This window comes from Cotesia glomerata, linkage group LG9 (genome assembly GCF_020080835.1).
Source record: "Cotesia glomerata isolate CgM1 linkage group LG9, MPM_Cglom_v2.3, whole genome shotgun sequence".
NCBI lineage: Eukaryota > Metazoa > Arthropoda > Insecta > Hymenoptera > Braconidae > Cotesia > Cotesia glomerata.
Genome location: NC_058166.1, coordinates 15,937,956 through 15,951,371, shown reverse-complemented (window position 1 = coordinate 15,951,371; position 13,416 = coordinate 15,937,956). Strand labels below are relative to the sequence as shown.

Here is a 13,416-nt window from a genome sequence, read left to right as displayed (position 1 = left end):
GCGTGTTTGCCACCCTCGCCTTCGGCTCGGGTGGCAATCACACACACGGGACAGAATGTAGTACTTTCGTCCCTTGTGGCACAATATACTATAGCTTTTATTTAATGGCATTAAAGTTAGCATTCACTTGACTATTTTTTTAATTATTAAAATAAATGCATTTTCAATTTTTAAAAATTATTGAATGTCAATTTTTTTTCTCAAAAATTCTATTACAAATAATGACTTTTGTTAAATTGCACTGTATTTTCTTAACTATTGACCTTTTTAAAGATATAAGCTCATCCTGATGTTACACTCATCAAGAGCTTTCATTTGAGTACCCACATGCATTTTTGATATATTTTTTATATATACATATATATGATATATAATATATATAAATATATGAAAAATTGATGTGGGTATTCAAATGAAAGATCTCGATGAGCGTAACTCCAGGATAAGCTTATTTCGTTAAAAATATCATTGTTGGACAAAATACAACGTTATTGCTTTATTATTCACATTTTTGAAAATATAAGCTCATCCTGATGTTACACTCATCAAGAGCTTTCATTTGAGTACCCACATGCATTTTTGATATATTTTTTATGTATACATATATATGATATATAATATATATAAATATATGAAAAATTGATGTGGGTATTTAAATGAAAGATCTCGATGAGCGTAACTCCAGGATAAGCTTATTTCGTTAAAAATATCATCGTTGGACAAAATACAACGTTATTGCTTTATTATTCACATTTTTTAAAATATAAGCTCATCCTGATGTTACACTCATCAAGAGCTTTCATTTGAGTACCCACATGCATTTTTGATATATTTTTCATATATACAAATATATAAATATATAAATATATGAAAAATTGATGTGGGTATTCAAATGAAAGATCTCGATGAGCGTAACTCCAGGATAAGCTTATTTCGTTAAAAATATCATCGTTGGACAAAATACAACGTTATTGCTTTATTATTCACATTTTTCAAGATGTAAGCTCATCCTGATGTTACACTGATCAAGAGCTTTCATTTGAGTACCCACATGCATTTTGATATATATTATATATTCATATATATAATATATATAAATATATGAAAAATTGGTGTGGGTACTTAAATGAAAGGTGTTGATGAGTGTAACATCGGGATGAGCTTATATCTTTAAAAATGTCAATATTTCACAAGATACAAGGTCATTTCTTAATTATGTATCTAGAGATAGAGCATTTTCGAATGCAGCCTGAGTTGAGTATTTATTATCATAAATTGACTATTGGTGAGAATGATATGAAACCATGAAAAGGCACAACTCCAGGTCAAGACCTTTCTAATGATACCAAATTTAACCATAAAAACCCATTTTATCATATAAATACACTAGCCACAAACTTTTACTTATTCTCTTAATAATATAGATATTATTAAATATCTGCTAAGTTCATTTTTTTATTTAATTATGACACAGAAGTTGACATCTGAAAATTTTTATAATTTTTTTATTTATAAAAAAATTGAAAAACTCATTGCATTTAAAAAAAAAATTCTTTAGTTCTAATTTAATAAGAGAACAAAAAATAATAATTTTTATAAATTATAGTAAAAAAAAATTTGATTTGTAATTTTTTATTTTATTACAATACAATATATACAAGATTTTTATATAATCGTTCTATAAGCCGTTATATAAAACGATATTATTACATACGAAATTGGCAGCTTATTAAACGCAGGAATATTATTGTAAAAGGATTTATATCTGTCATTTCATCAATTACTCAGATAATAATCCTTTTTATACAATAAATTCATTTTGAATATAAAAAACGTGAAAACACACAATCGATTTATTTTCAATCGATAGACTTTTAACAACGATGTGATTTATTAACAACATGTACTTATTTATAATTTATAAGTAAAGAAAATTAATAGATGATTACATGAGTAGAGTGATGATAATTTTTTTTTAAATAAAAATCTTTGAACTCTATTTTTATTTATTGTAACTATAACTATTATCAGATTTTATTATTTAATTTACTTTAATTAGTATGTCTTAATTTTTTGTAAAAAAGTCATGCTTAATTTATTTCAGTTCATTACCAAAATTACCAATTTGTGCATGTGGCAATACCACTTTAGTTATTTAAAAACAAATTACAAATAAATGCATTAATCGAACATCAATTTTCAAGTGGAATGATTAATATTAATTATTGAATTTAATTATCAATTTTTTTCTGTAAGAAAATTTTTAAATAAATTATTGCAAAGTTTAAATTAAAAAACACAAATTTATTTTTTAACAAAACAAAACAAAAATTTAATTTATTTTAAATTAAGAGTTAAAAATTTTTTTTTTTTGTAAAAAAAAAAGAAATTAATTCAATAACTATTTTTAATGCAGCTAGAAAAATTAAATTCAGTAACAAAAAAAATACCCGCAGCTAAAAAATGAAATTTAAAGGTACGAAAAAAAAAAAAAAAAAAAAAAAAAAAATGTAAAATTGTCGACGTACTGCCTATGAATCGATTGGTTTAAATTTGATCTGAATAAACTATAATAGTTGTATACAAGTATGAGCCGTTCGTCGACCAGCAGCGAAAGAGGCTCCATGGCATTCATTACAGAAATTATTCCAAGATCATGTTTTTTAATTTAACCGAGCGTCTCTCCTGCGAATTCGTATTCTTTCAAAGGCTGATCTAGATCTTTACATTCATTTTAATTTTAATTTCAATATCATTAATGTTATTTTTATGACTTATAATAACTTAAAGTTATTCATTGAATTAGACCAACTGTGCATTGCACAGTTGTCGGTGACTTTTTGCTACGTAGGTCCTGCAAATAGAGCAGTCAAACCTGTATCAGCAGAGTTCTTGGATATTTCATCGACTCGTTGGACTTGTGGCTTTGCAGTGACTTCGACTTTGGGTAGGTTGTGTATTTTAACTTCTTTGCGAAATAATTGTCCGATACTTCTTCCGATTAACTGTAATTAAATAATAAAAATAAATTATTAATCAAGTATAAATTTTATTTTTAGGTAGATTTATTTATTAAATTAATACAATTATCTTCAATTTATGCTATAATTCGTTGACTTTTGAAATTTTTTTTATTTCTTTAGTAGCTTTGAAAATTTTAAAAATTGATATTACATAAAAGGAATACATTTTGAATATTTTTTAATTTATATGGCTTTTTATCTTTACAAGCAACCTTGCAGTCACATAGTGACTGCAATATAAATAAATAAAATTTAGCTTTATTAAATAATGACTTTTGTTAAATTGCATTGTATTTTCTTAAATATTAATGTTTTTAAAGAAATAAGCTCATCCCGATGTTATACTCATCAAGAGCTTTTATTTGAGTACCCACATGCATTTTTGATATATTTTTCATATATTAATATATATAAATATATAATATATAAAAATATATAATATATATAAATATATGAAAAATTGATGTGGGTACTCAAATGAAAGGTCTTGATGAGTGTAAAGTCGGGGTAAGCTTATATCTCTAAAAATATCATTAGTTTAGAAGATACAATGTAATTTCTTAATTATTAACATTTTTAATGATATAAGCTCACTTCGACATTACACTCATTAAGAGCTTTCATTTGAGTACCCACATCAATTTTTCATATATTTTATATATTTGTATATATTATATATATGTATACATGAAAAATATATCAAAAATGCATGTGGGTACTCAAATAAAACCTCTTGATGAGTGTAACATCGGGATGAGTTTATGTCACTAAAAATCTCAATAATTAAGAAATTACATTGTATTTTCTAAACTAATGATATTTCTAACAATATAATCTCATCTAGATATTACACTTATCAAGAGCTTTCATTTGAGTACCCACATGCATTTTGATATATTTTTCATATATACATATATATATAATATATATAAATATATGAAAAAATTGATGTGGGTACTCAAATGAAAGGTCTCGATGAGTGTAACATCAGGATGAGTTTATATCTTTAAAATTGTCAATAAGTTAAGAAATTACATTGTATCTTCTAAACTAATGATATTTTTAACAATATAAGCTCATCTAGATATTACACTTATCAAGAGCTTTCATTTGAGTACCCACATGCATTTTGATATATGTTTCATATATACATATATATAATATATATAAATATATGAAAAAATTGATGTGGGTACTCAAATGAAAGGTCTCGAAAAGTGTAACTTCGGGATGAGCTTAAATCTTTAAAAATGTCAATATTTTTAAGATACAAGGTCATTTTTTAATTTTGTATCTAGAGATAGAGAATTTTTGAATGCAGCCTAAATACTTATCATAATAAGTTGACTATCGATATGAACAATATAAAACCTTGAAAAGGCGCAAATTCAAGTCAAGATCTTCGCAATGATACTAAATTTCATTAAAAAAAAAACCGATTTTATCATATGTCTGTCCTGGAAACATTTTTCTTATTTTCTTAATAATATAGATTACATATTAATCATTTTTTATTCGTTAAATAAATCAACCTATCTATATCGCACTTTTTTATTAATAAAAAAATAGTTTACCTGATTAGTAAGTTTTTTGAATAATTCTTTCTTGCCCTTGTCTATTTTATTATTTCCTTTAGTACTGACAACAGCCATTTTTTCATCAAAACGTTGGAGGTCAGCTGGACTAACACCCGGAATTTGCTGCATCACTTCAATGATATTAGGAAATTTGGGCCTAAGACATTCATAAGTCTGAGCTCCGAGGATTATTAGTGATCCTTGATTTGCCTCGTGCTGACCATGGAGCTGGAGCCCTTGGAGAACGGCTACCATGATGTGGGATGCCATCGCAGGAGTCAAGCTACCGTTAGCTGCTAGAGCGCGGACTATTGGGCCTGTCAGCATAGTTGCTTTTAAACTGGCGTTTGAATCATTCCAAGCCAACGCTCTTAAAAAAAGAAAAAAAAAAAATAAATAAAATTTGTCAATAAATTTTTTTAAATTTAAATTATCAATAAATAATTTATAAAAAAAATTGTAATTTACCCGAGCACACACAGAACAATGCTGTGACAAGTTGAAGGAATCCGTAACACAAAAGCACCAAGTTCACTAACAACTTCCGCGATAACACTGTTTCCTCTTACTGGAGTCTGGTCAACGGCCATGCTCGACGTGTCTTGATCCATTGAGTCTGGAGGTGCTGCGTCACTCGCTGTTCCACCGACCAGAGTTACTTTTAGTACGTCAATAAAATCGCGGGTTAAATTTCTATTCAGCATGTCGTTTATTACTTCTTGCTCGTTGGTGTTATCTTCATCCAAGCCTCCCGATTCGTACAAGGCTGTGATGTATTGCCATTTAGCGCTTAGTCTATGATACACTGTAATTATAATTATTAATTATTAATAGTGGTTACATAAATTTAATTTAAAAAATTCGTTTAATAATAATAATAATAATAACTAGCAACCTTGCAGTCACTACGTGACTGCCATGACTTGTGAACTATAAAAAATTAAAATTTTGGTTTATTCAATAATGACTTTTGTTAAATTACACCGTACTTTCTTAAATATTGACGTTTTTAAAAATATAAGCTCATCCTGATGTTACACTCATCAAGAGCTTTCATTTGAGTACCCACATGCATTTTTGATATATTTTTCATATATACATATAAATAATATATATAAATATATAAAATATATGAAAAATTGATGTGGGTACTCAAATAAAAGGTCTCGATGAGTGTAACTTCAAGATGAGCTTATATCTTTAAAAATGTCAATAGTTCTCAAGATACAAGGTCATTTCTTAACTATTGACGTTTTTAAAGATATAAGCTCATCATGATGTTAGATTCATCAAGAGCTTTCATTTGAGTACCCACATGCATTTTCACATATTTTTCATAAATTCATATATATATATATATATATATATATATATATATATATATATATATATATATATATATATATATATATATAAATATATAAAATATATGAAAAATTGATGTGGGTACTCAAATGAAAGCTCTCGATGAGTGTAACATCGAGATGAGCTTATATCTTTAAAAATGTCAATAGTTCTCAAGATACAAGGACATTTCTTAACTATTGACGTTTTTAAAGATATAAGTTCATCATGATGTTAGATTCATCAAAAGCTTTCATTTAAGTACCCACATGCATTTTCATATATTTTTCATAAATTCATATATATGTAAATATATAAAATATATGAAAAATTGATGTGGGTACTCAAATGAAAGGTCTCGATGAGTGTAACATCAAGATGAGCTTATATCTCTAAAAATCTCAATATTTCACAAGATAAAAGGTCATTTCTTAATTATGTATCTATAGATAGAACATTTTCGAACGCAGTCTAAATATCATAATAAATTGACTATCGATAATAATGATATGAAACCTTGAAAAGGCACAAATTAAGTCAATACCTTTGCAATGACACTAAATTTCTCTAAAAAAACCCATTTTATTATATGACTATCCTAGAAACAAAATTTTTCTTATTCTCTTAATAATATAGATAATTGACTCAAAATTTTTAACTAATATCATTATTATCATTAGTTACTAAGTAAATTTTTTAATAATAACAAACATCTTACTGTGAGTTGAAACATGTGTTAATATCGGTACTAAAACACTTTCATAAAAAGCTGGAGGGCACGAACAAATAAATGGTTTTAAAAACACCCGAATTATTGGTCTCAGTCGATGATCCGGAATCACCTAAAAAAAAATTAAAAAAAAATAAAAAATCCATAAAATCACAACCAACAACAATACAATAATTTAAAACTACAAAAAAATTACCTCCAGATTAGAAAAAACAGAGTTCAACAGCGCTATAGACAACCCAGGCAGCGAATAAAAGTCTCTCCCCAAAGTATGGCACCCACTGCCCAGCATATGATAACAACTATCATGAATATTAGTCAAGAATTGTTGCATTTTCGGCCTGGGATTCCCCGGAGAGCTCTGATCAGCTTCCAGATCATTTTCAATATTGATATGCAAGCCCATCAAGTGAGCTTTTTCAGTCTCCAAAAGATCATAAGCTTTTTTATAACTCTCCGCTAATAACAACATCGCCGCAGGAGTAAAAAGTCCATTCATAGCTCTTAACAGCGCAAATAAAGTCGGCAATACCGGAATAATATTAGAAGCAGCTGGATTTCTATAAACCGGGTTTCCATTCTCACTATGACCCACCACAAACCCGCCCCTAGCAGCTCTATCAGGATCTTCCGGAATGGAGCACCGTTTAACCACACTTAAAATTGTATTAATACAGTACATAAGATTCAAGCGATTAATCGTGTGCTGATCCTTAATTGAATCATGATTTTTAACCGTATTAAGATTCAACCCTCGATCTTTAACTTGACAACTCAACCCGACAAAATGAATAAACTCCTCCGGTCCTTCAAACGCTTCAGCGCCCAATAAAATAAACTCCCTCGAAGCTTCATGAATTGTCTCTGCAATAAATCTGGACTGTCTTTCATAATCACAAAAGTGATTAGAAATAAGGAACAAAGCTTCGTAAAGAGTGACACTTTCCATTCTGGTCAATTTTTCCGTCTGAATAAGCCTGCGTACTGTTGTATGAATTACTTCAAAGACTGGTAATAAAATCAGTGGGTACTTGATGCCTATTTTAACCATCAGACTAGCAGCATGTCTGCGTACGCATTTAGTAGCTTTGGACCTTTCGCCTTTAGCTTCTCCCGGGGCTTCAAAAACAAGAGCCGCGAAGATTTTGTTGAGTACTTCTGGAAGTATCGCGACTCCTGGCATGGTCATGGAGCCAGTTGACATTGACAGGAAGACAAAGAGCGCTGATATGCAAGATAGGAGCGCTGAGAGTAGCCAAGGATCTTCTGGAGAGTATCCGAGACAAAGTTCGAGTAAAGTTAAGCCATTTTGAACACTGGGTCGCTCGTTAACTAGCAGAATTCTGGAAATTACAGAGTCCAGAGCGGAGGCTAAAGCTTCCCACTCTAGGTACAACTCGTCCTTTGGGTTGCTGACGTACCGGATGTTCGCCATGCCTCTGGTAATCCGGGTAGTCAGCCATTGTTGGACGTAAGCGAAGGTCACTAGTGGAGCTACCATTGTTGCGTGTCTAAGACCTTCCAATAAATCCATCCTAAGTCGGTGATTAAACACGGTGAATTCTTCTTCTGAGTCGTAGTCGCTGAGGCAGTAGGCGGTCATGCCATTGGCATGTCCAGTGGGGTAAGAAACTTTAATTAATTTAGGTCCGATGCTCTCGACGTATTTTGGGACGTAGGTTAGCACTAATGAGTCCATTTTTGCCTGGTCGTGCCGGAATAACATGATCCAGATTGCGTTGGCTAGGTGGTTTAAAGTTAAGCTGGAGTGCATGGTGAAAGACATCACTGTGTCAAGGAAGAGGTTGAAGTGCGCTGGGCGGGTCATGGTCAGGTCCTCTTTGCCCCAGAGGGTGCATAGTTGCGTGGCCATGCCGGTGAGGACTTGGATCAGCTTTTTGAGGAACTGGTAGTGGCTCTCGTGGGACTCGTGGGAGGAGTGAGAGACTGGCGTGATTGCTGCGGAGCAAATGCAGCGAAGAGCTTCTTCGGTGAATAGTAGCATTAAGGGCTTGCGGTCGCCTTTGCCCTTGCGGTTTACTACTTGCAGGAGGCATTCTGCTGCGGCGTACTGGAAGGTCCGGTGGCCTAGGAGGAGGCACAGGATTTGTAACAGGCGACCTTCGTCTGCCATTATGTGGTTTATTGACACCCATTCTACGAAGCCGGTTAGGGTTAGTAGGACTACCTGGAATTTTAAGTTGGTGGTTTTATGTTTTGTTGTTGAGGGGTTTAAGTTTGGATTTTTTTTGGGGGATTAATTATTATATTGATAGAAAAATTTAGTTGGTTTGAGAATAAAAAAATTTGAGCTAGAAAATTATTTTTAAGAGATAATCTTGAATTATAAGATAAAATATTGGTAAAATAAATAAAGTAGATAAGATAGATTTTTGAAATAAGAAATTGTTTTTAGATTTGGGAAAAAAAAAATAATTTTGAATGAAAATTTAAAAGTTGTCTACACGGAAAGAACAAGATGAAATTGGATATCATTCCAGATTATACTCATTGATATCTGTAATGAAAAAAAAAATTTCAGATAATAGCTAGAAAATCAAGATTATACTGCGTGATATCTGGATTATACTCATTGTAATCTGGATTATACTAGCTATCTGAAATTTTTTTTCACTCAGTATAATCTGGGATGATATCCAGTGTCATCTTGTTCTTTCCGTGTATCTAAAATCATTTTTTTTTTTTAATGAGAAAATTATTATTATTTCTTCAGATTAGAAATAAAATTTTTAAGAAATTAATTTCTTACAACATTGCTCATTTTTTTCAAAAGAAATTTTTTTGGTAATTACAAGTGGGGTCAAACCTATTTTTGGCCATAAAAAAATAGATGAATTGATGGATCATCATTTTTTTTAACTTCTTTGGTTTCACGGGGGATTTATGGTGGTGATATCGAAAACATTAAAAATTAATTCTTTAATTAAAAAATTATCTTTGAAAGTTGGAAAAAATTTTAGCTCTCATGTTTTTGGATAAAATTTCTATTTTATCTTTTTTTGATATATTTTTTTTTTGAAAAGTACATAAAAAAATGAACAATTTAAAAAAAGAAAAAGTTGAATATCACAATTATCTAAAAAATTTATAAATTTTTTTTGAGTTTGTAAAATTGTGGTAATCAACTTTTTTTTTAATTGTTAATTTTTTATATATTAAAAGAAAATATATTAAAATTTTCACAAAAAAATTTCGTCTAAAAAAATGAAAATTAAAATGGTAGACTCCACTAGTAAATATTTACCATTTTTTCTTTCAATAAAATTATAATCAAATTAAAGAATGGACTTTAATAAAAAATTTTTTTTTAAATACTTGCTTATTTGACCACTAATACTCAAATTACCAGACAAAAATTATATTATAAAAAATTCCCACAAAAATAAAAAAAAAACTATAAATAGGTATTTTTTAAGCAAATTTTTCAATAAAATTGACATCTTATTAAAATTATAAAAATATCTACTAATTTATAATACAGAAGTTAGTCGACGTTTTTAATATTTTTATTTTTTTTTAATTATTTAATTAGTACTAAAAAATATTTTTTAAAAATTGCATGTGTAGTTTTTCAAATTTTTCTTCTTATTTTTTTGTGATTATTTTTTTTAATAAAAAAATTTTTAGATGTCGGTTAACTTAATTTCATATAATACTTAAGTTAGCCGACATTTTTAATTTTTTGATTTTTTTTTAATAATTAAATTAGACCAAAAAAATATTTTTTAAAAATTGTACTTAAAGTTTTTCAAGTTTTTTACAAATGAAATTTTTCTTTCTTATTTTTTTGTAATAATTTTTTTTAATAAAAAAATTTATAAAAAAATATTTTTTTTAAATTGTACTTAAAATTTTTCAAGTTTTTTACAAATGAATTTTTTTAATAAAAAAAATTCTAAAAATTTTCAAATATCGAACAACTTAATTTTCATTACTAATTTTAGCAAAATTAAAAAAATTTACCTGAACAACTTTACTGTGAGCAGCAGCTTCAGCAACATTACCCACCGCACTTTTCTCCTGAAACTCTCTAAAATGTTGCTCCATAAGTTTCAAAAAGAACGCAAAAATTTGAGCCATGTGAGTGGTGAGCGCCTGGTAAATATCCTTGCGTCGCTGATTAGACTCCAGGGTCTGAAGAAGCGCAACATCCTCGACTAACCTTAAAAAGACCAACAGAACAACCTCCGTCTGGCTCTCACCATGCGTGCAAGCAAGACTGAGTTCATCCAGCAGAGACGACCACTGCTGAGGCCACTCGCGCTTTATCATCTCGACGATGACTCTAGACAAGGCATCCTTAATATGCGTCTCTTCTTGGGTCGTCTCGACGCCCTCAGCGAGCAGCTTCATAGCCGTCTCTTTTATTACAACCTTTTCAGGTTGGGATATTTGTGGCCACCTGTACTTGATGCAGTGCTCCATCAGCTGGAGCCCGAAGTGCCTGACGACGCTGCTCCTGTCTGGCGACTTCTGGGCCAAGTACATCCCACATTGCGCGCAGTAAGGCGAAGTTTCTTTGAAACGCTCGCATGCGTTGTAAACATCCAGACGTTGTTGATGCGGAACGTTTGGAGACATCATTACTTCTACCACTCGTGCGAGCTCTGTTGATATTTGGGGTACATCACCCACATTGAACTCCATCTCTGCGACTACGCTGTAATTTTTTTTTTTTTTAATTAAAATTTAAAAAATTTTCAATTTTTTTATACGGGAAGTTAAAAAATTAAAATAAAAATAATAAAAAAAAAATTGTAATAATAATAATAATAATAATTTTAATATTTATTTTTTTTAAAGACTAGTTTTATAATACTATATTTTTTTTAATTTATTGGCTGTTCAGTCTAATACAACAAATATTTCTCTTTTATCTTAATATTGTTAGCCTGTATTCCCCTCCAGGCATAAACAAATTAACCTTAATTTATATCTAGATTTGTCATTAAAGATAAATTTGACTGAAAAAATTAATTAAAATTAAATTAAAACTTAATAACTTAAAAATGATTTTTCTCAGTCAAATTTATCTTTAATGACAAATCTAGATATGAATTAAGGATAATTTGTTTTCAAAATTAAACTGGCCGACATTTGAAAATTTTTATAATTTAATTTATTGAAAAATAATTTTTAAAAAATTAAATTAAAAATTTTCACATGTAAAAAATTTTAAAAATTACACCTGGAATTTTTAAAAAATAGTTTTTAAGTTCTAATTTTTAATTGATAAAAAAAATCAAAAATTTTTTAGTTCCGGCTAACTTTATTTTCATTAATTTGTTTAAGCCTGGAGGGAAACACAGGCTAACAATATTAAGAAAAAATTTGTTGTATTAGACTGGACAGCCAATAAATTAAAAGAAATATAAAATAACAATAATAATAAATTAATTAATTAAAGTAAAAATAATAATAAAAAAAATTAAATTAAAAATAATAATAATAATAAATAAAATACAAATTAAAATAAAGATAAAAAAAATACATCAGAAAGCTAGATAATTTTTTTTTTCTGACGTAATAATTAAATCACGTATGTAACAATTGATAAATAATTTACTTACGGATTTTATTTAAAAAAATAAATAATAAAATTGTTTATAAATATAACAAATAATCAGAATTCAGGCATGATTGTTTTTTTTTCTCGTGTAACAAATAAATTAAACTTGTGATTGAGCAGCTGATAAATATTTACCAGCGGACAAATAAATCTTATAAAGTTATGAAATATTTAAATAGATAATTGTAATTGCAACAATTAGCAGATTGTTACACGATTATAATATGCACGCCGACCATGCCTTGACAGCATTCCACTAAAAACTATTTTTTTACACCCATGGAATTTTTATTAATTATTGTTAGGTTGGAAAAATAATTACTGAGATGCACTTGTAATGTCTGGGTTATGTTTATGGAAAAAATTAGTTTTATTATTTTAGAGGTATTAAAGAGAAAATAAAATTTAATAAATAAAGTTCCTTTACCCGAACTAGCGAGTTTTTTTCAGCTAAGATCCGGCACGTTGGACAATCGTGTAGACAACCATCATCTAGTTGACTAACGCGCCATCTTGAGGCCGCTGGTTTTACAGATATTTGGTGGTAAAATTTAAAACTATCGATTTTTTGAAAATTTTAGTGAATGTTTTTATAGTTTTTTAATTAGTTAGCTTTTTGAAATTTTTAATTGACTTTTGATTTTTTATTTCAATTCATTTGTTTTAATTATTTTGTTACCATGGCTTCAAAAATTTCAGCTGTTAAAAATTTGATCTTCTTTTTTTAATGAAAATTTTTTTTACACTGTAGTTACAATTTTTTTTATTTTTTAATTTAATTATTAAAAAATTGTGACATTCAATAGCTGTCATTTGACAATTTTTTAAGTTTATTTAACAAAAAGATTTGTTCAAAAAAATTATTTCAAAAAAATTGCATTTTTTATTTTTTTTCAAATTTCTAGATGTCAATTTTTTTTCTTATTTTTTTTGCCGTAATTTGTTTTCTATAAAATTTTTAAATTATCAAATATATGCTACATTAATTTTCATAAAATTATGACCATTTAAGTTAGCTGTCACTTGAAAATTTTTTTAAAGTTTATTTAACAAAAAGATTTGTTCCAAAAAATTGTATTTTTTATTTTTTTTAATTTCTAGATATCAATTTTTTTTCTTATTTTTTTTGCCATAATTTTTTTTAAATAAAAT

General features: G+C 28.4%; 1 protein-coding gene across 2 annotated transcripts; it reads right to left on the bottom strand.

The window, feature by feature from the left end:
- Positions 1 to 2,705: 2,705 nt before the first annotated feature.
- On the bottom strand, positions 2,706 to 12,841 carry LOC123272107 (exportin-5). Of its 2 annotated transcripts, none has more exons than XM_044738763.1 (7): positions 12,692 to 12,841; positions 10,659 to 11,355; positions 6,871 to 8,862; positions 6,663 to 6,786; positions 5,069 to 5,405; positions 4,598 to 4,970; positions 2,706 to 3,005 (listed from the first exon to the last, which is right to left on the bottom strand). In XM_044738763.1, the coding sequence occupies exons 2-7, from the start codon at positions 11,340 to 11,342 to the stop codon at positions 2,844 to 2,846; spliced, it is 3,672 nt and encodes a 1,223-aa protein (XP_044594698.1). In that variant the 5' UTR covers positions 11,343 to 11,355; positions 12,692 to 12,841; the 3' UTR covers positions 2,706 to 2,843. The 2 variants fall into 2 exon arrangements, with proteins under 2 accessions (XP_044594698.1, XP_044594699.1); XM_044738764.1 differs by lacking the exon at positions 12,692 to 12,841 and adding an exon at positions 12,266 to 12,285.
- Between the last annotated feature and the right edge of the window lie 575 nt (positions 12,842 to 13,416).